The sequence below is a fragment of the Crinia signifera genome, chromosome 6 (assembly GCF_055691185.1).
Source record: "Crinia signifera chromosome 6, ASM5569118v1, whole genome shotgun sequence".
NCBI classification, from domain to species: Eukaryota; Metazoa; Chordata; class Amphibia; order Anura; family Myobatrachidae; genus Crinia; species Crinia signifera.
This window is the reverse complement of record NC_139222.1, coordinates 86915843-86942445: the sequence shown is the minus strand read 5'-3', so window position 1 is coordinate 86942445 and position 26603 is coordinate 86915843. Positions and strand designations below refer to the sequence as shown.

Genomic DNA, 26603 nt, shown 5'->3' with positions numbered 1-26603 from the left:
ACCAATTTACATGTACATGTGACCAGTATCATATTGAAGAACTTTTGAGTGGGCTTTGAATGATTTTGGTCCCGTGAAACTGGGCCGTTTGGTTCCAGAGAAATCTGCCCTCAAACAACACGAAATTACATTTCAGAAATTAACAAATCGGTTTGCCCATAATATCTATGGAACCAATTAACCCATATGGATCAGCCTGGTACCAGATTGAAGGTCCAGCGATTTGGGTTTAATTGAGATCAACATCGAGCTTCTGTATTGCCAGAGCGGCAACTGGCAGCTGTTGGAACTGGGTGGGGGGTGGAATTAGCGGGTCCCATGTTATCCTATGGGGAAAACGTTCCAGCTTTTCCCGGCGGTATCTCTGGTTCCTGGGGAGCTAGCAACATGAGGCCGGGCTCAGTGGAAAGCCCTGGTCCTCAGCTACAAAATGTAGAGTAGGCCTGGAGCTACAGCTCCATCAGGCCCATTGTTAATCTGGCCCTGATTATAGGAATTTAACTTGTGTCAATTTGAGGACCCTTCTTCGTGGGACCATTTCTTAGAGCCAGTGACTATTTATCTGGGACAGTGTATGTTGATTCATTACTTATTTGCACTATATATAGTAAGTTCAGACGGGCTGCAGAGCCCATGATTGATGTTTAATAAATACAGTGGGAGTAGGGCCACCTTGCGGACAGTTCAAGTGTACAGTTGTCTTAAATTCACTGTTATAGCATCCAAAGTATCAGATTGTCATTTTCTGCAAATGTTCATTCTTCTTGTATTATTCTCACAGTACTACTCATGGCCGCTAAATTCTGACCAATTGAGAACATTAGAGTGGTTATTATATATAAGTAATGCTTTGCTGCGACTGTTTGTGTTGAGTATTATTCATGTCATTTGCACATATTTATTGAAGTACTGCAGCGGTCAGTTCATGTGGGACTAAATAAATTCTTGTCACTGCTAACAGTGGTAGTTGTTCTTTTGTGGGTCTTCCCTGGGGTGTACCATTCCCTGCCATAGGTTCTCCAGCAAAGGGCCGTGAAGAATGCGGAAGTTGCTGCAGTCACCTGATCCAAGTCCAGGTACCATCTCACACCGGTTAGTTACAGGGGCCTTGTCACACTGGGCTGTGCAGTGCCAGCTCTTCCTCTGTGACAAGAGCCAAGTGCTGCAGGAAAATCTCACTGCAGCACCCAGTTACTGTCACTACAGAATAGCCAGCACTGTGGCTTATGACACCATGGTTAGTACCTAAACCTTTCCTAGGCACAAGACATTTCTTCTAGCTGTGAAATGAGGACTGACTCCTGTAATAACCATTACCCAGCTGATGCTAAGCAGATGCAGCAAAATCACAGCAAATGTAATTTCCATCTAATATCTCAAGCTCTTGTGCAGATTAAAGATGCATTGTTCCATCCATTAGGCTTGAGTCACGAAGCCTCTGTCGTAAGGAATGTAATTTATCGGGAAGAGCGAGTGTGGCAGAAGGAGAGGATTGGCCCAATGAGGGAGATGGAAGCCAGCCAGACCCATAATAAGGGTGATGAAATTGCTGTTTCCATTAATGGGACAGAACACTTTTAGTTAATTAACAAAACACTTGAATAAACGACTTTGTATTACTGCAGAAGCAACAATGTCACCAACATTTTTTTAATGTATCCAATTTTAGGCTTAAAGAAACATCAATATTTGGGGGTGGGGGGTGAGTAGAACCTATTTATTTCTTCAAAACTGCTACTAATCAGGCAAATAGTACATGTTACAGTAGCTAAAGGCAATGTATATAGACAACTCGTTGTCCTCTCCCAACCATCCTGCTTTAATATGCACAGGTCTGATGATGGGTGGTATGCACAGCGTCCTCTACTACCCTCTCATCATCTACAGGTATATAACAGCTGGAGCAGATGTTTGTAAGTAAAGCAAAAAAGCAAGCAACTGGGCAAAACAATGCGCAGGTGGGGCAGATGTAACATGCACAGAGATTTCAATTTGGGTGGGTTTTTTCTATGCAGGGAAAATATTGGCTGCTTTTGCATGTAGCCCACACATGTTAGAAAGCTTTACTCTTACACTGCAATTTAGATTGCAGTTTAAACACATCCCACTGAAATTTTAATTTTGCAGCACACCCCTATCACTCTATGGCCAGATTCTCTAAGCTTCAAAAGTGATAAAATGGAGAGTGATAAACAGCCAGCCAATCAGCTCCTACCTGCCATGTCACAGACTGTGTTTGAAAAATGTCAGACAGGAGCTGATTGGCTGGCTGTTTATCACTCTCCATTTTATTACTTTTGAAGCTTAGAGAATCTGGCCCTATGCCTGGTGGCAGAGCATAGAGCTGGGAAGTGGTGCAGCTCAGCCTGTCCACCATGAACAGTATACATTGGGGACATTCACAAAACTTATGCATTTAACCCCTTCCCGACATTTGACGTATATATACGTCATGGCCGGGATGTACTTCCCGACACATGACGTATATATACGTCATGGCTTCAAACTGTCACTGCATCTAGAGACGCAGTGACAGAGGGACGATGTCTGCTGTCCCTGACAGCAGACATGTCCCTGCATGCCCAGGGGGGGCTGCGATGCCGCCCCCCCGTCGGCGATCGCTGTGATTGGCTGTTCAGTGTGAACAGCCAATTACAGCGTTTTCTGTGTCACTGGCGAATAACGTTCGCCGGTGACACAGGGATCGGAGGTGATTGGTGCTGTAAAGTACAGCACCAATCACCGCGGGGTGTAAGGGTGACACTGGTGTCACCCCACCTCACCCCGCCCGCCCCCAAAGGCCGTGATTGGTTCGTCGGACCGACGAACCAATCACAGCCATGGAGGGGGTTTTAAACTAACGGTGACTGCACTGCAGACGCCATTCCGGTCTGGAATTGCGTGCAGTGCGGTCACCGTGCCTAGCTGCCGCAGTATACTGACCTGAACCTTACAAAATACTTACCTGATCACTGCCTGGATCTTGCTACTTCTTGCTTCTTGCTGTGACTTCCTGTGCTGTGTTGTGCTGCTGCAGTGTCATCGAGTATAGATAGAGAGATAGAGAGAGAGAGAGAGAGAGAGATAGAGAGGGCTAGTGACAGAGAGTGCTATATTTTGTGCTGCTGCAGTGTGATAAAGTTATAGATAGAGAGATAGAGAGAGATAGAGAGATAGTGACAGATTGTGCTATATATTTTTTATATAACTGACTGCTGCCCCCCCTTTTGTGCTGATCAGTATAAATTAACTGATCAGCAACTTTTTGGGGGCGCAGGGTTTTATTTTTATATAAATACCTGTCAGTGCTGCTGCTGCAGTGTCATAGAGTGATAGATAGTGAGAGATAGAGAGATAGAGAGAGATAGAGAGAGATAGTGACAGAGAGTGCTATATTTTGTGTCTGCTGTCCCCCTTTTGTGCACCCCCAGCAACTTTTTGGGGGTGCAGGGGTTATTTTTTATATATATTACTGTCAGTGCTGCTGCTGCAGTGTCATAGAGTGATAGATAGTGAGAGATAGAGAGATAGAGAGAGATAGAGAGAGATAGTGACAGAGAGTGCTATATTTTGTGTCTGCTGTCCCCCTTTTGTGCACCCCCAGCAACTTTTTGGGGGTGCAGGGGTTATTTTTTATATATATTACTGTCAGTGCTGCTGCTGCAGTGTCATAGAGTGATAGATAGTGAGAGATAGAGAGATAGAGAGAGATAGAGAGAGATAGTGACAGAGAGTGATAGAGAGTGCTATATTTTGTGTCTGCTGCCCCCGCCTTTTGTGCTGATCACTATATCTGAGGTGATCAGGAACTTTTTGGGGGTGCAGAGGTTTTTTTTTTTTATATATACCTGTCAGTTGCTGCCAGTTGCACTGTCAGTTGCACCAAAGGTTGTGCACCTGCTGCCCCTCACTGGTAATCAGTGTCGCATCAGTGATCACCTTTTTTTTTTTTTGAGGGTGCTGTGGGGTCTTTTTTAAATTTTTTTTTTTACACACACTGTGATTTTGTGGGTGTCCTGTGGCCACTGTGCGCTGATTAGTGACGTACATCACTGATCAGCTTTTTCGGCACAGGGTTGATCTATTTTTATTTTTTTTTTTGATCAAATTCCTGTTGCCTTTGAGCGCTGTTCAGTGACGGACGTTACTGACCAACATCTGTGCTCAATTTTTGGCGCAGGACCTTTTTTTTTTTTTTTTTAACCCCTTCAATTTTTATTTTTTTTAACCCCTTCAAATTTTTTTTTTTTATTGGAATCAAATTCCTGTATAAAGTATTTTTTTTTTTCTGCACTACATACACACTACACACTACACACTACATACCCCCCTGGGTTGAAATAAAGTTTGTACCCCCCCCTACACTATACACGTGTTGAAACATTTCACTACCAGAAACACAAAAATAAAAATGGCATCCCAAATGTCATCCCAGTCATCCAGAAGAATGTATTCAGCGGAGGAGGCATATGCCATGCTTGCCTCTGACTCTGACACAGCCAGTGATGCAAGCGGGGAATTTGAAGGCTTCGTCTTAAGCTCCTCTTCCTCCTCTGGTGATGAGGGACCCCCTCAAAGACGCCCCCGTAGAGCAGCTGAGACCCCCCCCCAATAATTGATCTCGTATGGACCCCACCACCAGACAATTTTGAGCCCCAGGTTCCTGAGTTTTTGGCCATGCCAGGAATCCAATTTGATTCCACAGGTCTCAGAGAAATTGACTTTTTCAAATTATTTTTCTCTGATGATTTTATAAATTTAATGGTGGACCAAACTAATTTATATGCCCAGCAGTTCATTGCTCAAAACCCCACGTCATCATTTGCTAGGTGGACCCCTGTAGATGCAGTAGAGATGATGATGTTTTGGGGTCTGGTGTTTCATATGGGCATAGTAAAAAAGCCAGAAATTAGGCAATATTGGAGTACAGATGTTCTGTAAAGCACCCCATTTTACCGTATGGCCATGACTCGGACTCGTTTTGAGATGATCCTTAAATTTTTGCATTACAATGATAATGCACAGTGCCCACCCAGAGATGATCCCACCTTTGACCGGCTATTCAAAGTCAGGCCGGTCATTGATCATTTCAGTGCCAAATTTGAAGAGATGTACATCCCTGAAAAATGTATTTGTATCGACGAGTCCCTTATACATTTTAAAGGAAGGGTTAAATTCCGCCAGTACCTTCCCAGTAAGAGGGCAAGGTATGGCATAAAAATGTATAAGCTGTGTGAAAGCACCTCAGGGTACACCCACAGGTTTAGGGTATATGAAGGGAAGGATTTAAGAATTGAACCGCCAGAATGCCCCCCCTCCCTCGTAGGTGTTAGTGGAAAAATTGTCTGGGATTTAGTGCACCCCTTCCTGGATAAAGGTTATCACCTCTATGTGGATAACTTTTACACTAGCATCCACCTGTTTAAGGCCCTTGGTTCAAGAGGTACAGCAGCTTGCGGTACTGTGCGTAAGAACCAAAGAGGCCTCCCAAAAACGCACATTGCCCAAGTAATGAGAAGGGGTGAAAGCAGGGGAATATGCACCGAAAATATGTTGTTGGTCAAATATAAGGACAAGAGGGATGTCCTTATACTGACAACAATTCATGGAGACAGTACCACCTCCGTCCCTGTACGAGGTACCAGTACCCACACCTCAAAAAACCTAATTGTATCCTGGATTACAATAGGTACATGGGCGGAGTGGATCTTTCAGATCAGGTACTGAAGCCGTACAGTGCCCTGCGGAAAACAAAAATCTGGTACAAGAAGCTGGCCGTGTATATCATCCAGATGGCACTGTATAACGCTTACGTGCTATTCCGTTCTACTAGCCAGAGGGGGACATTTATGCACTTTCAAGAGGAAGTCATAAAGGGCCTAATATTTGGGAACCAGCAGGCAGAGGGCCCCAGTACTTCTAGTACTGGCCCCCGTATTGTACCAGGGCAGCATTTTCCTAACGAAATCCCCTCCACTGCAAGAAAGGGCAGGACACAAAAAAGGTGCAAAGTTTGCTATAAAAAGGGAATAAGAAAGGAAACTATTTTCCACTGTGAAACTTGCCCCGACAAACCCGGCCTATGTATAAAGGAGTGTTTTAAAATATACCACACATCTATGGATTATTAGGTTCATCATTTCACCGTGCTTCGGGGGTCTTGCTAATGCCACATAGCACCCACCATTCATTCCACCAGAATCTGAGCTGCAAAATCCAAAAATCACTCCTTCCCTTCTGAGTCCTGCCATGCACCCAACTGGTATTTTTTGGTCACATATGAGGCATTGCCATACTCGGGAGAAATTGGGGCACAGATTTTGGGGTGCTTTTTCTCCTTCATACCTTCTGAAAATGAAAAATTTTGAGCCAGAACTGCATTTTTGTGTAAAAAAATGTAATTTTTCATTTTCACTGCCAAGTTGTATCAAAATTGGTGAAACCCCTGGGGGTTTGAAATGTACACTATACCCCTAGATGAATTCCCTGAGGGGTGTAGTTTGCAAAATGGGGTCACTTGTGGGGGGGTTCCACTGTATTGGTGTTTTGGGGGTCTTGCTAATGCGACATAGCACCCACCAACATTCCACCAGAATCTGTGCTGCAAAATCCAAATATCACTCCTTCCCTTCTGAGTCCTGGCACTTTTTGGTCACACATGAGGCATTGCCGTACTCGGGAGAAATTGGGGCACAGATTTTGGGGTGCTTTTTCTCCTTCATACCTTCTGAAAATGAAAAATTTTGAGCCAGAACTGCATTTTTGTGTAAAAAAATGTAATTTTTCATTTTCACTGCACAGTTGTATCAAAATTGGTGAAACCCCTGGGGGTTTGAAATGTACACTATACCCCTAGATGAATTCCCTGAGGGGTGTAGTTTGCAAAATGGGGTCACTTGTGGGGGGCTTCCACTGTATTGGTGCTTTGGGGGTCTTGCTAATGCGACATAGCACCCACCAACATTCCACCAGAATCTGTGCTGCAAAATCCAAATATCACTCCTTCCCTTCTGAGTCCTGGCACTTTTTGGTCACACATGAGGCATTGCCGTACTCGGGAGAAATTGGGGCACAGATTTTGGGGTGCTTTTTCTCCTTCATACCTTCTGAAAATGAAAAATTCTGAGCCAGAACTGCATTTTTGTGTAAAAAAATGTAATTTTTCATTTTCACTGCCCAGTTGTATCAAAATTGGTGAAACCCCTGGGGGTTTGAAATGTACACTATACCCCTAGATGAATTCCCTGAGGGGTGTAGTTTGCAAAATGGGGTCACTTGTGGGGGGCTTCCACTGTATTGGTGCTTTGGGGGTCTTGCTAATGCGACATAGCACCCACCAACATTCCACCAGAATCTGTGCTGCAAAATCCAAATATCACTCCTTCCCTTCTGAGTCCTGGCACTTTTTGGTCACACATGAGGCATTGCCGTACTCGGGAGAAATTGGGGCACAGATTTTGGGGTGCTTTTTCTCCTTCATACCTTCTGAAAATGAAAAATTTTGAGCCAGAACTGCATTTTTGTGTAATAAAATGTAATTTTTCATTTTCACTGCCCAGTTGTATCAAAATTGGTGAAACCCCTGGGGGTTTGAAATGTACACTATACCCCTAGATGAATTCCCTGAGGGGTGTAGTTTGCAAAATGGGGTCACTTGTGGGGGGCTTCCACTGTATTGGTGCTTTGGGGGTCTTGCTAATGCGACATAGCACCCACCAACATTCCACCAGAATCTGAGCTGCAAAATCCAAAAATCACTCCTTCCCTTCTGAGTCCTGCCATGCACCCAAATGGTATTTTTTGGTCACATGTGAGACATTGCCGTACTCAGGAGAAATTGGGGCACAGATTTTGGGGTGCTTTTTCTCCTTCATTCCTTGTGAAAATGAAAAATTTTGAGCCAGAACTGCATTTTTGTGTAAAAAATGTAATTTTTCATTTGCACAGCCCAGTTGTATCAAAATTGGTGAAACCCCTGGGGGTTTGAAATGTACACTATACCCCTAGATGAATTCCCTGAGGGGTGTAGTTTGCAAAATGGGGTCACTTGTGGGGGGCTTCCACTGTATTGGTGCTTTGGGGGTCTTGCTAATGCGACATAGCACCCACCAACATTCCACCAGAATCTGAGCTGCAAAATCCAAAAATCACTCCTTCCCTTCGGAGTCCTGCCATGCACCCAAATGGTATTTTTTGGTCACATGTGAGACATTGCCGTACTCGGGAGAAATTGGGGCACAGATTTTGGGGTGCTTTTTCTCCTTCATTCCTTGTGAAAATGAAAAATTTTGAGCCAGAACTGCATTTTTGTGTAAAAAATGTAATTTTTCATTTGCACAGCCCAGTTGTATCAAAATTGGTGAAACCCCTGGGGGTTTGAAATGTACACTATACCCCTAGATGAATTCCCTGAGGGGTGTAGTTTGCAAAATGGGGTCACTTGTGGGGGCTTCCACTGTATTGGTGCTTTGGGGGTCTTGCTAATGCGACATAGCACCCACCAACATTCCACCAGAATCTGTGCTGCAAAATCCAAATATCACTCCTTCCCTTCTGAGTCCTGGCACTTTTTGGTCACACATGAGGCATTGCCGTACTCGGGAGAAATTGGGGCACAGATTTTGGGGTGCTTTTTCTCCTTCATACCTTCTGAAAATGAAAAATTTTGAGCCAGAACTGCATTTTTGTGTAATAAAATGTAATTTTTCATTTTCACTGCCCAGTTGTATCAAAATTGGTGAAACCCCTGGGGGTTTGAAATGTACACTATACCCCTAGATGAATTTCCTGAGGGGTGTAGTTTGCAAAATGGGGTCACTTGTGGGGGGCTTCCACTGTATTGGTGCTTTGGGGGTCTTGCTAATGCGACATAGCACCCACCAACATTCCACCAGAATCTGAGCTGCAAAATCCAAAAATCACTCCTTCCCTTCTGAGTCCTGCCATGCACCCAAATGGTATTTTTTGGTCACATGTGAGACATTGCCGTACTCAGGAGAAATTGGGGCACAGATTTTGGGGTGCTTTTTCTCCTTCATTCCTTGTGAAAATGAAAAATTTTGAGCCAGAACTGCATTTTTGTGTAAAAAATGTAATTTTTCATTTGCACAGCCCAGTTGTATCAAAATTGGTGAAACCCCTGGGGGTTTGAAATGTACACTATACCCCTAGATGAATTCCCTGAGGGGTGTAGTTTGCAAAATGGGGTCACTTGTGGGGGGCTTCCACTGTATTGGTGCTTTGGGGGTCTTGCTAATGCGACATAGCACCCACCAACATTCCACCAGAATCTGAGCTGCAAAATCCAAAAATCACTCCTTCCCTTCTGAGTCCTGCCATGCACCCAAATGGTATTTTTTGGTCACATGTGAGACATTGCCGTACTCAGGAGAAATTGGGGCACAGATTTTGGGGTGCTTTTTCTCCTTCATTCCTTGTGAAAATGAAAAATTTTGAGCCAGAACTGCATTTTTGTGTAAAAAATGTAATTTTTCATTTGCACAGCCCAGTTGTATCAAAATTGGTGAAACCCCTGGGGGTTTGAAATGTACACTATACCCCTAGATGAATTCCCTGAGGGGTGTAGTTTGCAAAATGGGGTCACTTGTGGGGGGGTTCCACTGTATTGGTGCTTGGGGGGTCTTGCTAATGCGACATAGCACCCACCAACATTCCACCAGAATCTGAGCTGCAAAATCCAAAAATCACTCCTTCCCTTCTGAGTCCTGCCATGCACCCAAATGGTATTTTTTGGTCACATGTGAGACATTGCCGTACTCGGGAGAAATTGGGGCACAGATTTTGGGGTGCTTTTTCTCCTTCATTCCTTGTGAAAATGAAAAATTTTGAGCCAGAACTGCATTTTTGTGTAAAAAAATGTAATTTTTCATTTGCACAGCCCAGTTGTATAAAAATTGGTGAAACCCCTGGGGGTTTGAAATGTACACTATACCCCTAGATGAATTCCCTGAGGGGTGTAGTTTGCAAAATGGGGTCACTTGTGGGGGGGTTCCACTGTATTGGTGCTTGGGGGGTCTTGCTAATGCGACATAGCACCCACCAACATTCCACCAGAATCTGAGCTGCAAAATCCAAAAATCACTCCTTCCCTTCTGAGTCCTGCCATGCACCCAAATGGTATTTTTTGGTCACATGTGAGACATTGCCGTACTCGGGAGAAATTGGGGCACAGATTTTGGGGTGCTTTTTCTCCTTCATTCCTTGTGAAAATGAAAAATTTTGAGCCAGAACTGCATTTTTGTGTAAAAAATGTAATTTTTCATTTGCAAAAGCCCAGTTGTATCAAAATTGGTGAAACCCCTGGGGGTTTGAAATGTACACTATACCCCTAGATGAATTCCCTGAGGGGTGTAGTTTGCAAAATGGGGTCACTTGTTGGGGGGTTCCACTGTATTGGTGCTTGGGGGGTCTTGCTAATGCGACATAGCACCCACCAACATTCCACCAGAATCTGAGCTGCAAAATCCAAAAATCACTCCTTCCCTTCTGAGTCCTGCCATGCACCCAAATGGTATTTTTTGGTCACATGTGAGGCATTGCCGTACTCGGGAGAAATTGGGGCACAGATTTTGGGGTGCTTTGTCTCCTTCATTCCTTGTGAAAATGAAAAATTTTGAGCCAGAACTGCATTTTTGTGTAAAAAATTTAATTTTTCATTTTCACTGCCCAGTTGTACCACAATTGGTGAAACCCCTGGGGGTTTGAAATGTACACTATACCCCTAGATGAATTCCCTGAGGGGTGTAGTTTGCAAACTGGGGTCACTTGTGGGGGGGTTCCTAAATTTTAGCATCTTATAGTGCCTAGAAACCTACATGGTGCCTAAAAAATAATCTCATAAAAAGGAGGCTCCAAAATCAAGTAGGTGCTCCTTCTATTATGAAGCCTGTGGTTTGGTCAACGTGCACACTAGGGCCACATATAGGATATTTATGAAAACAAAAGAATTGGGGGAATCAATTTTTAGTCACATTTCTCTAGTAAAATCTACTGTGTTCCTTAGAAAAATGTATTAAAATTGCAAATCTGCAAAAAAAAATGAAATTTTGAAATTTCACCTACACTTTGTTTTAATTCCTGTGAAACACCTAAAGGGTTAACAAACTTCCAAAATGCTGTTTTGAATACTGTGAGGGGTGCAGTTTTTGAAATGGCATCATTTATGGGGGTGTCTCACATACAGTACAAGTCCCTCAAAGTCACATCAGAACTGAACTGGTCCCTAAAAAAATCAGTGTTTGAAATTTTCTTGAAAATTTGAGAATTTGCTATTCATATTGTAAGCCTCCTAGTGTCCAAAAAAATTAAAAGGAAGTTGAAATAATGATGGAAACATAAAGTAGACATATGGTCTATGTTAGTTATTAACTATTTTGAGTGGTATGATTATTTGTATCACAAGCAGAAAATTTAACATTTTGCAAATTGCTAAATTTTCCATTTTTTTACGACATTTTGGTATTTTTCACAAAAAAACACAGACTGTATCGACCAAAATTTACCACTAATTTGAAGTACAATGTGTCACGAAAAAACATTCTCAAAATCACTGGGATAAGTAAAAGCAAAAAAAAGTTATCCCCACTTAAGTGATACATGTCAGATTTGAAAAAAAGGGCTCTGTCAGGAAGGCAAAAACTGGCTCTGTCAGGAAGGGGTTAACTGCTATGTGGAAATCCACCACAAAATATATTAAAATACACACACATAAAAGAATGGGTTCATTCATGCTATGTTAAATCTAGTAACTTCGTAATTCTAGTGCTGCTACTGAGATGAAGCTACAGCAGTGGTTCCCAAACTGTGTGCCTAGGCACCCTGGGGTGCCTCAGTACACTTGAAGGGGAGCCTTGGGTTGGTGGACCAGGATCAATTCATATTATTTATGGTCAATGTACCAGGCAAAACTAGTGCTTGTGGCTGCCAATCATAAGTATATGGACAAACAGAAGCAAATCCTGTCCCTCACCAGATAAATGTGACATATAAACACAATTCACTTTTTCTTTCTCAGAATTTCTCAATAAGAAGCATTTGGCCTAGGGGTGCCTTGAAAACATTTTGATGCTCTAGGGTGCCATGATTCAAAAAAGTTTGGGAACCACTGAGCTACAGTATACAATCACATATTAACTCTTCAGCAACAGTGATTGTTACGCTAATGAATTTTCTTTGGCATCCATGGTGCAGACTGACCTGTTATTATAAGACACTCATTGGGGTCTAACTCTTCTGTAAAGAGGCGTGATACTATCAGTTCCGGATTGATGATGAAGCGGATCTCTTCCTGGACTAGTCCTGAGTCAAGCACACCACCACCTACATAGCGGTTGGCAAAATCCACCTGTCCGGAGAAAAAAACAGATTCTATCATCACTCTAACACAACGGTTCTCTAACTGTGGGTCCTGACCCCAAAGTGGGTCCCAACCTTCTCAGCATGGGCTCAATGTTGCTGACCATGATAACTTTTCTAATCTCAGTCAGTGATTTAAGGAGTCTGATAAATCTGTTGAATGGTCTGTTACTGCAGACTCCTTCCATCATTTAGTGACTCCACAATGCTGCCATGTATGTGCTGTCTGCTGAATACACTTGTGATATGATGACCTTCTGCAGTAACTTGCTGGGGTCATGTAGTTATTTTTATTGTCTGATGGGGTCCCAGGGCAAAATAGTTTGAGGACCCCTGATCTAATATATGTCCCTTTTTCACATTCACAATTTTGTACAATACAATGTTTTAGAATTTTATTAAAAAATGTATAGCCTCACATAATGATCCTCCCCACAACAGTACACTCGTGTGTGTCTCATAACGAGTTTGCACCTATGAGTTGAAGGGGATAATAATTTGTGGAACAGCCATAACATCGCTGGTGCTTACTGTGTGCCAAACACAGTGCAGTTGGCTTGTGGGCAGAACTGGCCACAACCCCACCACCACCTACATGTGTGACGGCTGATCTGTATAAGCCAATCACCCCATCAGCACAAGGCCCTGTGAAGTGCTTACTACTGTACATCGCAGCCCCTCTGGCTGATGCTGAACAGAATCAACCTGCATGCTGGTAGATGTCATCCCGCCAGCACTGTCTTTCACAATGAGATACTGGGAGCTCAATTACGAGAAGACTCACTTTCCCAGAATTCCACAGTCTGTCAGCCACAGGTGAGCAGCTTCTCCGCAGTGTAACCTGACAGACCGGCTGCTCCCCAATAGCAATATTTTTAGCTTCTCATGTCAGATGTTGAATATCACCTAGTGGAGGGGTGGCTGTCAGGTCACTGATTCTCCTACCTGGGCACCATCACACTGCAGTGACCGGCTCCCCTGCCACTGTGCCCACCATTGACCTACTTTGTACCACTTTGTGGTGTAATGCGAATAAGGGACACTACTGTTGGTGTAAAGGGAATAAGATATATTACTATGCAGTCCAAGTGGTGGCTTGGGGAGTTGTCATCGTGGGAGCACAGGGTCACTGCAGATTGTAGGCTGTCCACATGGCATCTGCTAAAAAATTGCCCTGTAAAATAAGCCCCTACCTTGAAAGAGACTGATGCTAGAGGTCATGCTGGACCTCTAGCATCTGTCAGCGTAGGCAAATGCATGGGGGGGGTTCTTGTTGCCCAGAAGCCCCCCACCTCTTGGCAAGTACCTTAAATTATGACAACAATAGCACCGGTGTATAATATGATCAATAGAGCTGCCACCAGATCAGTGCAAGGGACAAAGCAGAGGTGTCCTGTGAGAGCAGCTTCTTCTACCAAGTTTGCTGTGTGTGTGTGGATCTGAGCCCTCAAACATCGCAATAGACCAGAGAGTAGTACCAGTGATGGCTAACATTGACACTCCAGCTGTTGCTGAACTAAACGTCCCAGCATGCCCTGCTACAGTTTTACTATTTGGCCATGCTAAAACTGATGCAGGACATGCCGGGATGTGTAGTATCAACAACAGCTTGAGTGTCAAGGGTTGCCTTCACTGCTGTAGACCATCTGTACTGTTAAATATTAATACTGTATCCCGTGTATAAAAAGTCTAATTTTCAGGACTGTTACCACTCCCCGAGACTCCCATACTTACTTCAATGTGCTGCAGAGTGGGAGAATTTGGATTACATTTAGAACCCCCCCCCCCCCCCCCCCTAAAATCCTGTGTTTGCCACTGGTCAGGGGAGTGCAGCGTGCATAGCGTCAAGGGCGTAACTACCATAGGTGCAAGGGGTACAGCTGCTATGGGGCCCAGAGCTGAAGGGGGCCCATCTTTACTGCCTAAGTAATATGTTTTACATACATTTATCACCATCAGTGACTAAATAGGGGGTCCTTACAAACTTTTGCTATGGGGCCTACTAATACCAGAAGTGCTAGATTCCGGGAATGCTTGTGCACCTGCAAGCATTTAATCCCTGGCAACAAGCAATAAACCCCTGGCAACGGGCAAGAAAATCCCTGGGAATGAGCAAGAAGCTCATGGCAACGGGCAATAAACCCCTGGCAATGAGCATGTTGTTTAAAAAAATATATAATTAATGTATTGGGCAGAAACTTTTTTGTCAGGAAGGTGCAACATTTTTAGTTATGCCACTAAATGTAAGGTTCACTATTGTGCTGTGTAATTTGAAAAAAGGAACTATTGTGTTGCCGTGCCCCCTTCCAATTCCTATTTAAAATATGGAGAGGGTGCCACAGGGCACCACAATCTCTAGATACGGATCTGTCTTGTCAACTAAATTCATTAAATTAGCTCCATATACAAGAGATTTAAGAGGGTGGTACCCAGTTCTCTTGATGGTACATATATTTTAGGTGGTAGGCAAAGCTTTGTTATTTAGTAATGTGAAAGTCAAATTTGCTTTTATGGAATACTTTTTACATTGCCTCTGGTAGATCCAGAACGGGAGGTCTACCGTATGTAGCAAGTGTAGGGCTATGCATACAAATCCTACCCACTGTCCTAGGGCGAGATTCTCTATCACAGAAATGCGGTAAAAACCCCGTTATCAGGGTTTTTACCGCATTTCTGTATTCTCTAACCCCCCGTCGCAGTGTCAGCGATGCGGAGGGAATCGCCAGAAAAAGCTGGCGATCCCCTGCAGAAGCCTATGGGCTTCTTACCGCAGCGCTGTGTGAGGGATCCGTCACGGATCCCTCCCAGCATGCCCCGCGGCCGGAGCGTCGGTCTGCGCATGCGCAGACGGACTCCCGGGTCATAGACCCGGAAGTCCAGCAACGACAAGAGCTGTCCCTTGCGTTAATGACCGCATATTTTAGAGAATATGCGGTCATTAGAAATGCGAATGCCGGCGATACTGGGCTGCGGATTTTAGAGAATCCCGCCCCTAGTCACTGTCCTATTCACATTATCATGCCCTGCGCCCACTTTGCGACGTTGATATTCTCATCTTTGTGCACCAGCAGGGGCGGATCTAGACTCTTCTTCTGGGGGGGGGGGGGTTATTGACCCTCCCCTCTCCAGTCCTGACTCCTCCCATTCACTGACTCCTCCCCTTCCCAGTCCTGACTCCTCCATCACACAAATAAATATGTGGCTGCACAGTAATAAGTCAGTGTATGTATACTGGATTTAACTACCTGCATATATGTACTGGCTATAAAGTATACAAAATGTATAGGCAGAAATTTACCAGGGACTGGCTGGGTGTGAGCACATTCCTGGTATTCTCCATCCATTGCTCAGTCCTTTCCCAGCAGAGACTGATCTTGCTGCAGCCAGGGAGAGAGAGGCACCAGGTGAGCAGTCCCCCAATTATGGTGACATAGTGTGTGCAGTGCACAGTGCCCTGTTACCCTGCTGTACACACAATGTATAGCCCGGGCACCATCACCTGGATCGGGCAACACACACACCCAGCGCTGCGCCGCATGTAGCACCCCGGGTCCACTGCACACCCGCAGCCAGCCAGTGACCACGGGAGGGATGAGCCCCATGTATGGGCGGGTGCAGGGACCTGTAATCAGCAGTACTCGGTGACACACAGCTCAGAGGCAGAGCAGGAGCACAGTGCAGCAGACAGCATGCACACACAGCAGCCACTTCCTGGTTCCCTGGTCATCCCCACTGCCTGCAGTAGAACAGACAGCACGCAGCATGGAGTAGAGCTGCTGCACACCTCGCTGCTGATGATGGCTATCAGGGATGGCGGCCAGCGTGAGACGCAAGGACACTGGGGGGGGGGGGGGGTGACCGCCCCATTCGCCCCCCTCTGAATCTGTGCCTGCCAGGAGATGGCAAAGACCATGATGACACAACTTGTCATGGATGTCACTTCACCAAGGTGGTGGGATAGATACAGCAGTATGGCAGAACACAGTCTCATAGACTTTCAGGGAAGGTTAAGGCCCATACACACTGGGCAATTTTGGGTACTCTTTACCTAGCACGGCGCCCGCGATTGGCATCGCGGTCATCGGGGGTAAAAAATCGCGGGCTAAAAAACGGGTGTGACGCGATGCCCGCGATTTCCCATAGGGATCAATGTTAAAAGTGTCAATGGACGCGATTTTTGTGTTCAATGCCTCAATGCCCGCGATTTGTCCATAGGAAACAATGTTAAATGGGCCACAGAGCCCTAATAGTCCCCCTGAAGTCTGAAATGGCCCCCACAATTGTTATCGCCACCCCACGATCAACGTGAACCCGAAGCGTGGCGAGCGCAGCGAGCCCGCGAGGGGCGGCGGTACGCGTCCTACGACCTTTTCATACCCCCACTATCCACGTCGGCGTGGAGTTGAGAATAGAATAGTGTGGCGAGCCCGAAGCGTGGCGAGCGCAGCGAGGGGACGCGGACACCTGTGAAGCCCATGAAGGGACGCGTTTACCCGTGAAGGTATCCGGCTGCGCTCGCCACGCTTCGGGCTCGGCGGCTCGCTGCGCTCGCCACACTATTCTATTCTCAACTCCACGCCGACGTGGATAGTGGGGGTATGAAAAGGTCGGAGGACGCGTACCGCTGCGCTCGCCACGCTTCTGGTTCACGTTGATCGTGGGGTGGCGTTAACAATTGTGGGGGCCTTTTCAGACTTCAGGGGGACTATTTGGGCTCTGTGGCCCATTTAACACTGTTTCCTATGGAAAAATCGCGGGCATTGAGGCATTGAACACTAAAATCGCGTCCATTGACACTTTTAACATTGTTCCCTATGGGAAATCTTGGCCATCGCGTCGCACCCGTTTTTTAGTGCATGCGATGGCCGCGATGCCCGTGATGGGCGCCGTGCTAGGTAAAGAGTACCCAATTTTGAGCTGAAAGCCACTCAGTTTTCTTGTTTGAGCTGCTTTCAGCTAAAAAGCCGCCCAGTGTGTATGGGCCAGTGATGAGCAGTAAGTGCTGAGGCACGCTTCCTCATCACCGCCGGCGGCCGCCGCTCGTCTGTGGTATTACCATGTCGACCCATTGCTAGTGTTGACCTTTTGATCATGTTGACCTTTTTCATGTGTCAACATTTTGCCTTGTGACCAATAGTAGTTAACCTATCAACTGTCGACCTAATTACTGTTGACCTATCAACCGCATACCGTTTGAAATGGCAGTTGCTGTGCCACCCTTATTTGAATTTTGAACTGTGCAGCGCACCCATATGTAGCCTCCCCTGGGCATGACCTTCCATAAAGTGGGCATGGCTTCATGTGGATTCCATGATTATGAAACCATACCCCCATTTTTGTCACTGTTGGGTGCATGGCCATCAGCTTTCAAAGCCCCTCTGTCTCTGTGTATTCCTTGCCAGGGGGGGTCTGTTGGGAGGTGTGCCCTAGTAAAATATCTTTTGGGAGAATATTTGAACCCCTTCTTTCCAAATAGGTTTTTAGCGAGAAGGCACTCTGATAGCCTGCTTGGATCTCTGGGCAGAACAAGGGCTTCCCACACTGTGATAGAAGCGCATAATGCAAACGTAGCTTAGAAATGAGCAAAACAGATATTCATAAAATGTGCACTTACAATAATTTCCATAAGACCATCACAGTTTACCTAGGACACACAGAATGCATACAGTAATGAACACATGACTTTGGGGAGTCATTGTAACCCATGGCAATGCCACAAGTCCGATTCAGTTACAGTTATGCAAATAAATGCAAAACTGCAACCACTGTCTCTAACATGCTGGGGGCTGCCCGGCACAGGGCATGGTTACCCAGCATGCTGAGTCCCTCCCTGCGATACCATTACAAAATTTTAGCAATCAAAGAAATGTCCATGTCCACCCAACACCACATCGCCGCCCACACCGTCACCATCACTGTCATTTTCCAGAATGTGACCACCGTTTTAGCCCTCATGCATATGTACTGAGCCAGATATCGAAGTCAGCAATTCTACAACTCATGCTGAAGTGCCCCATATACACAGTATTTCCTTGTATGCATTACAGGTATATAGATCACAGTCAAGGAACTCCCAAGTACTCACCTGCAACATTCCATGTCCATTACCTTCAATGGATCCTTCACACGTAATGTGGAGCTTTCTCAGCTTTTTGTGTGATCTGAATAAACACACAATAATACAATGTATGTAAATGCATCATTAGAGAACTAGGCTTAATATATTACTCTTACATTAAAATAACAGCCCCCCCCCCCCCCCTTCCCCCATTTGTTAACATTTTGGTGACCTGCCCAGCGGTCCCCGAGCAGCTGGGTGGCCCCTGGCTCCCCTCCCTGAACGGAATCTATTCAGTGATCACTGGCTGCTTTTGCAGAGCAGCGTTGATCACTGGCTCTCCCAACCTGCCCATGGGACATGGGACCTGTGGGTGGGGCATCGGCACAGTGTCCTATTAGTGGGATTGTCCTGCTGCAATCGGGACAGTTGGGATGCATGGTAAAAGTGCAGAAGGTGCAATAGAACGTTGAACTGGTTGTTAAGCCGCTCTCTAATCAGCGACTGACTGCTGCGTAGCGAATGGTACTGAATTACCACCTTTATTTTGATCGGAAAAAATAGCATAGCAATAATTACACCCACAGAAGGAATATTATCAGGCTGACGCTCTGCTCACTGTGGATGTGTTCTTGCATCAACAAATAATACAAGGATATATTGTTGTGTGTATCGTGTTTCTTTGCTGGAAATATTTCTACAGCAGTAAGAAATATATACGAACACAGGCTCAGCCCAGAGAGACAGCATTCATTAAATATTTGCATATGCTCATGGTGTTTGCTAATATACTTCTAATAACCCTATTCTTTAGAAAATACAAGGTTCTTATAGATGCACTAATAAGATCATACAAAACTTTTCAGATCTATTTTCCTCAAAGATATGTTAACTATAAAAAAAAAATTGAAAGCTCTAGAAGTTTCTTCTAAACTGGTACCAGCTGCGTCATATGTAGAATTATTCCTCAATGTGTTACATAGAACCTATTTGTTGCCACATCGTAGATACTTGATGGGACTAATCCCTGACCATCGATGCCTGCGATGTGGTACTCAGGGGGCGGAACTATTCCACTGCTTGTGGAAATGCCCAATAATACAGAGATTCTGGGTTCAGGTATGGAACTACACTACACAGTATCTAGTCTCGGCTATGTTGTTAACCCCCAAATGGGCAATCTTTGGAATCATGCCGGAGGGCACACGTATTAACCAGGGAACATGAAAACTTCTGATTATAATAGCAGCGACTACGAAAAAGTGTATACTACAAAGCTAGTTGCACACTACAGCCCCGCCATTCTCCCTTTTCCTTAGTAAATTAAACCATATCTTTAAAATGGCTGGAAACATCCCTGAGAAAAGATATATGTAATGAAAAGTTTTTTAATACATGGGAAAGCTACATTGAAACGCAAACAAATGACATAAAGATTCAGATTTGGAACTGTTTCCGAAATACACTATGGTATGAGGAGAGAGTGAATGCACAAGACCCACCGATCTATCTTTAGGGTAATAACATAGCCGATAGACAAAAGTCTAGATTTTTAAAATAACGACCTATAAAGAGGGAACACAGATGGGGAAAAGGAACCGGACCCGACCAAACCATGCAGAAATTAAGTGAATGTCATTTTTTTTTATTGTTTTCTGTATTAGAGAGAGAGTACCCTAATGTTAGGAAGACGATTTTGTGTATTGAACTACTTTGTATTTGAAACTGTGCAATATATACAAAAAAAAATGAAATGTACTGATTTTCTTTGATATTACGCTCCAATAAAAGAAAGTTAAAACAAAAACAATATATATACTAAGGGTGGGAGGTGATTTTACAATGGTGGCCTATGTACAGAGAAGAGTGAGCAAAACACCCCATCAGCATATATATTTTTAAATTATAAAATATTTTAAAAACAAAATCTAAATCTAAGTAAATAACATTACAATTTGGGGGGGGGGGGGGGGGGAGTGTTAGTCGAGTGGTTAATAGTATTCTACAGATGATGGTTGCATTGACGACAGTCCTTCAGACATTAAAACTAGGGATGGAGGCCTATATGAACACACAGAAATATGAAAGGAAACCACTTACGTCTCCCAGCCAGGAAAGTGATTTAGGCTTTGCCTTGTGAATGTCACCATACCTGTAGGTGCTGATACAGAAAACAATATTAAATATAAATATGAGATTAAATGCTTGGCGATACTTCTGTATGGTTCTAAATCCAAACTCACCTTTCTCTGTGACTCTCTGGAAGTAACAGAATAACGTCTTCAGCTTTTCTGTTTTCTTTGGATTTCTTCCTTCAAACAATCTGAAGAAAAATGTTTTTGAGTTTTATTTGTGCCGCAAGAAAGTTGCAATTGCGCAATGAGCATTATTCTGTTAACATATTTAGGATCTGATCATTAAACACGGCTACATAAGAAAATCCTTCCTGTGAGAACAAAAGCCATAATATCAGACCCCATATAAATGTGTATAGCAGAGTGTGCACATTAAAGACTTAGCGCGGGATGTATTAATATACATCGCCGCCCCTCCGCTGCGATGCTACCGCATATGTACTAACACATGCGGCTAGCATCGGGGTGCGTAGGATGTAGGGTGACAGAGGGGAGACACAGAGTGGCATAGGATGTGGGGTGGTGGAGGATTCAGGTAGGGAGGGGGGAAGCAGGGTGGCGTATATGTATAAATATATATGTGTGTGTATATGTATATATATATATATATATATATATATATATGCAGTGGCGTAAGTTCAGATGAAGCGCCCGGAGGCAGTATAGATAGTGGTGCCCCCCCCCCCAACCCAGTATTTGTAGCTACCATATATGCGAACATATACATACATATTACACACGCACACACATTAATATATATATATAATGCATACAATACAGCCAGTCTTATGTTTACTGACTGGCTGTGGGTTACATAGAGCAGGAGCACTCACTTGGCATCACGCCAGGTGGCTGTCACCCTGCTGCAGAGCTAGTGTGGACAGCAATTATAATTGAACCTGCGGCACCCTGATTGACTGCCCGGAGGAGGCAGGACGTGGATCCCTGTGTGTGTGCACAGAGCAAACTCAGCGCTGCCGCTGCGTGCTGTCGCTGAGTTTGCTCTGTGCACACAGGTATCCACGTCCTTCCTCCTCCGGACAGCCAATCAGGGTGCCGCATGCTGCAGGATCAATTATCATTGGACTGCTGAGCCGTCGCTCAGCTGTCCACACTAGCTCTGCAGCAGCGGCACCACCATCTGACGGGATGCCGAGGGAGTGCAGTGTGGGGAGAGCATTGGGGCCGTAGTGACAGGAGACCTGTACAGAGCGTGGGAGCGGGGGGTTCTCCTGTCACTCGCCCCCCTGATGGCTAACGCCCGGCGGCAAAAGTCTCCATTGCCTCCGGGAGTTACGCCACTGTATATACACACACTACTTCGCTGAGGCCACACATTATTATTTCTCCCATTGCCATGTTTAATTACCCTCCTCCTGGCCGCCCTGACCGTCGCCTGCTGTTTATGTTGTGCAGCTTTTGCTGGCCTGGCTGCCTGCTCCTGCCGCCGCCGCCACCCATCGGATCCAGCCCAGTGGCACAAAACAGTTCTGCACGCTGCTGCTGCTGGGGTGGATCACATGGGGAGCGCCAGCACAGCCATCCTAGCCTCCGACCCGCGAATGCGCACCAGCCCTCCTGTGGCCATTTTAACTGTGGGAAATCTTGAGGCTGGCCGCGGCCATCTTCATTTAGGGCACAGTGCCACGGCCCAGCACGGAGATGCCGCGGCAGCCCAGTTAGGGAGGATGGGCAGCCGATTCTGCCATTAAAGGTGCCGGCCCACCGGGAAATGGCCTGGTTTCCCGGCAGGGCCAATCCGCCCCTGTTCAGTGGGTTTATGAACTATAACCCCCTTGGGACAACGGGAGTTGTGAATAAAGAAATTAAAATATTCTGCATATTTCCAATTAAGGGACATTGATAAATACATTGAGCAGGAAGACCAGGCTTTTCTGAAATGGAGTCACTGACAAATTACTGTCAGGAGAGATTTTTCCTTCAGTGAGTCAGATCCATATTTATTTCTTGGTCTTGTAAGAGCTTCTGTCAGCTGCCACGTACCCATGCTCCAATATAACAAGGAGACAGGTAACTGCCAGCCAAGGATGAGACTTGTTTATCCTCCTTGTTCCATCTTTCAGGGGGATCAACACTAATCAAATCAGAGATCTTTTAATAGATAGTTAGGCATACAGAATACTGTAGCGCAACAGAACAAAAGGTTTAGAAGCCATCAAGTTTACTCAATATATAAAAGCAGTCTGTGTTTGGACTCTAATGGTGATAACCAATACACTGACAGAAGCTCTGCAATAAGAATACATTTTTGAATAATAATAAAAAAAAATTGCAATTCATTACATTTAAACCAGACTGTTTGAATTGCAACCAACAGGTTATGTCCTAAGGCTGGCACGTCAAACTCAAAATGCCAACTGGGCCGAATAATCAAGGTCTAAGTCTTGTGTGGGCCGCAAGAAAAAGAAAGAGTCTTAAATGCAATTTTACTCTCCTCTATATAATAAAAACAATACCACATATCAGCTGTGTTATACCCTTGTGTACGGTGTGGACCCCTTTCCCCTATATAATAATACCATATATCAGTGTGTGCCAGGGGCTGTTATTCCCCCCAGTGGCGTAACAACTAATTCTGCTCCCCCCTGCCGAAAATGCAGGGGGGCGCCCCCGCTAGGTTTAACAACAAACGCCCCCCCCCACCCCCCCAATGCGGCCGTTACCTTACCCAGTGGAGGGGAGCCAGGGGGCGGTGGAGGGGAGCCAGGGTGTGCGGAGGGGAGCCGGGGTGAGGGGTGGATGAGACGTTACCTCCTGTCGCATCTGCGCCTGGTCCCCGCTCTCCCGTCTACTGCTGCTAATCAAAAGTGACACTTGGAAAATGGCTGCCTACAAAAAGCAGACGAAAAACTGTCTGCAGTATGGGGGCAGCCATTTTCCGAGTGTCACTATTTGTATTAGCAGCGCTGCAGCAGCAGTAGCCGGGACTCGGGAGAGCTGGGACCTGGCACAGGCACTGGCGGCAGAAGGCAGCGAGTAATGTCCCGCAGCCCCCCAGGCGCCCACACCCGCTCAGCGCCTCCCCGCCACCGCGGGGGCTGCGGGACGATAGTTACGCCACTGATTCCCCCTTATATATCACCATCAACAGTGCCCGATTGCCCCCATAAGATAACACATATGCCCCCACAGTGCCAGATAACACATATGCCCCCACGGTGCCAGATAACACATATGCCCCCACGGTGCCAGATAACACATAGGCCCTCATGGTGCCAGATAACACACATGCCCCCCCGGTGCCAGATAACACACATGCTCCCACAGTGCCAGATAACACATATGCCCCCACGGTGCCAAATAACACATATGCCCTCATGGTGCCAGATAACACACATGCCCCCTCCTTCTCAGGCTAGGAACAATGTGACAACTATCACTTCCCCAGTGAGTGATTCCAAGTAGCTACTACTCCAGGACAGCGCTGCACTACAATAAAAAGGCATCTTACTGCTGGCAGGCACGTGGAGGGTTACTTCACCCCGCTGCTGACACCTTCTCCTGGCAAAGCACTGGGAGGTTACTGCACAGCTTCTACTGAAGTACTGCTCCCTGTTGCTGCCTATGGCAGGGGGTTACTGCAGGGCGCTGGGGTGTTACCGCACAATAGCTGCTGCTTCTGCTGACGGGGAAGCACTGCTCTGCTCACTGATGCTGCCTCTGGCAGGGGGTAACTGGAGGCCGCTCTGCCCCTCTCACTGCAACTGCTCACCTCCGCTACCCTGCCTTGCCGCCACCAAGCGCCTCAGTCCTGCACTGCGCGGTGACGTCACACATGCACACTGAAGCCAGGAGAGGCTTCAGAAGAAAATGTGCAGTATTACTGTACATTTTCTTTCGAAGCCTCTCCTGGCTTCAGCATTCAGATAAAGGCTTTGCCCTTCAAGCCCATGAGCCTGTGGGCCGCAAAAGTAGGCAGCCGGGGCCACATGCAGACATGTCTGTCCTAAGGATTTCTGTCTGTGGAAACATACATTAAAGTACATTGGAATGCTACTGCAATGCCCGGGATCAGGAGTCTGCAGCTTATGTGCTTCACCTTCTGATCCCCATAGAGGAGCTGCTACCCCGATGGGGTGCTGGGGCAGCCATTGAGGAGAGTGGTTCCTGGACGGAGGTACTGTTCACAGCGTTATGCTTAAAAGATGATGATTGGCTGGGTAAGCAGAGGCCCAACTAAAGAGTGCATTCAGGCCAGACCTGGGTTCAGTGTAAATGGGAAACCAAAATAGTTTGGCGATGTAACCACAGTATTCAGAAGAGCCTGTTATTAATACCCTTAGTATTCTTTTGATGTGGGTTTGGTGCTCCTTGCCATATCACCAGGATATACTGTGATTTAATGTTTGCCCTAGTGTGGATAATGGGGGGGTTGACTTTTTAGTCAGTAGCTTTTTCCATATTTTTATGGTAATTTATTTGTCTTTATATCTTTAAGGGATTTGAAGAGTGCCTTTCCATGCCGCAGACATCACAAGTTCTCTGCAGTCCCCCGTAGTGCTCAGTCCCAGCTGTCATGAAGGTGGAACGCAGGGCTAACACTGATTGAATGTACTCTGTGCAATTACTATGGGAGTGAAAGAATTGGCGGCCTGGTGGTTCGACCATCAAATGATTTCTTCTTCAGCGGCTTCATGTGAGGGGATGTGTCATTGGTCCACATCCCCTCGCATGGTTGCAAAGGGAAACGGCGGCTGGGGGGGGGCGGATTTTCGGCAGAGCGGGCTCTCTGGCACTTGGTAAGCTCTGATCTTCGCAGCTTATGGAGTCAACCACAATCAGGCACTAGATGTGTCCTGGACAAACGATGATGAACGATCTAGCTAGAGTTTAGTAACATGCAGATTTTTGTGAACAACATAGCCGAACTTGATCTGCATGTACAGACAACAGAAACGCTAGTAAATGACCCACGGGACCGCACATCGATAATCGCATACACACTGGCCAATATTTTGAACAATATTGTTCAGCAGGGCCAAAATGAACGGTATTGTTCAAAATATTGCCCAGTGTGTACGCACCTTTCCCCTACATTTCAGCACCTTCTGTGTTACAACTACCTGTTAAAGTTTATGCTGGGGTATGTAGAGTACTCAGAATATGGTTCTCTGGAATTCTGCAGTGGGAATGTGCAGAAGAAAGCATTGGCCAGAAGACAAGATATCTGCTCCTGTGACATAGTGATGGAGTGAGTCATTCCCTTCTTCAGCAGTGGGATGGGCTGCAATATAGAAACAAAATATTCAGTGATTATTATATTTAGCAATTTGGAAAATATGAACAGAGGATTGAATTGACCCAATAATAGTAAAGGTGCCCACACACAGATGTGGTGCCGACCATCGAATGATTTCTCCTGCAGGGACATGCGAGGGGATGTGTTTTCATAGCATTAACCCCTCCCTCCTGCACCTGAGTGGCATTACTGAACTAAATGAGCATCTACCACTATATGTATGCCAATGGAGAATTTAGCTGACAATGCAAGGGAGCGTACATCATCAGCGGGTACACTCTAGACCAGGCATGTCCAACGTTGGCCCTCCAGATGTTTTGAAACTACACATCCCAGCATGCTTTGCAATAGTTTTAGCATTCTCTAATAGCAAAACTGTGGCAAAGCATGCTGGGATGTGTAGTTTCATAACATCTGGAGGGCCAACGTTGGACATGCCTGCTCTAGACCATGTGCCTGGTATGACAGTTCGATTCACAGGATCAGATGACATATTGTCTAATATGTACCAAGATTAACACTAATAACCGCATAAATATCTTTGCCAGGTTCAAATTCTGTTTTGTTCATGGCTATTCCACAGACACATTTTACTAACACCTTTACTAACACTACCACCACCTTTCAAGTTCCACCTCCTTCCCAGATTTGGTGTGGATTATTAGATGGACAGACAGTGTCTAGACAGACAGTCAATAGGTGGTCCCCAAAAAGGTGACATTTAATAGGTCGAAAGGGTGAAAAGGTTGACATGAGAAAGGTCAATCTGAGAAAG

General features: G+C 45.6%; 1 protein-coding gene across 3 annotated transcripts in view; it reads right to left on the bottom strand.

Annotated features, from left to right (window-relative positions):
* LOC146007770 (poly(ADP-ribose) glycohydrolase-like) overlaps positions 1–26603 on the bottom strand; it is a 113247-nt gene that overhangs the window by 23067 nt on the left and 63577 nt on the right. For all 3 annotated transcript variants that reach the window (XM_083146375.1, XM_083146374.1, XM_083146376.1), the window contains 5 exons: positions 25653–25813; positions 20677–20756; positions 20534–20594; positions 18461–18536; positions 12217–12364 (listed from right to left, as the gene is read on the bottom strand). In XM_083146375.1, coding sequence (XP_083002501.1) covers positions 12217–12364; positions 18461–18536; positions 20534–20594; positions 20677–20756; positions 25653–25813 — 526 coding nt within the window. The remainder of the gene's footprint in view (positions 1–12216; positions 12365–18460; positions 18537–20533; positions 20595–20676; positions 20757–25652; positions 25814–26603) is intronic.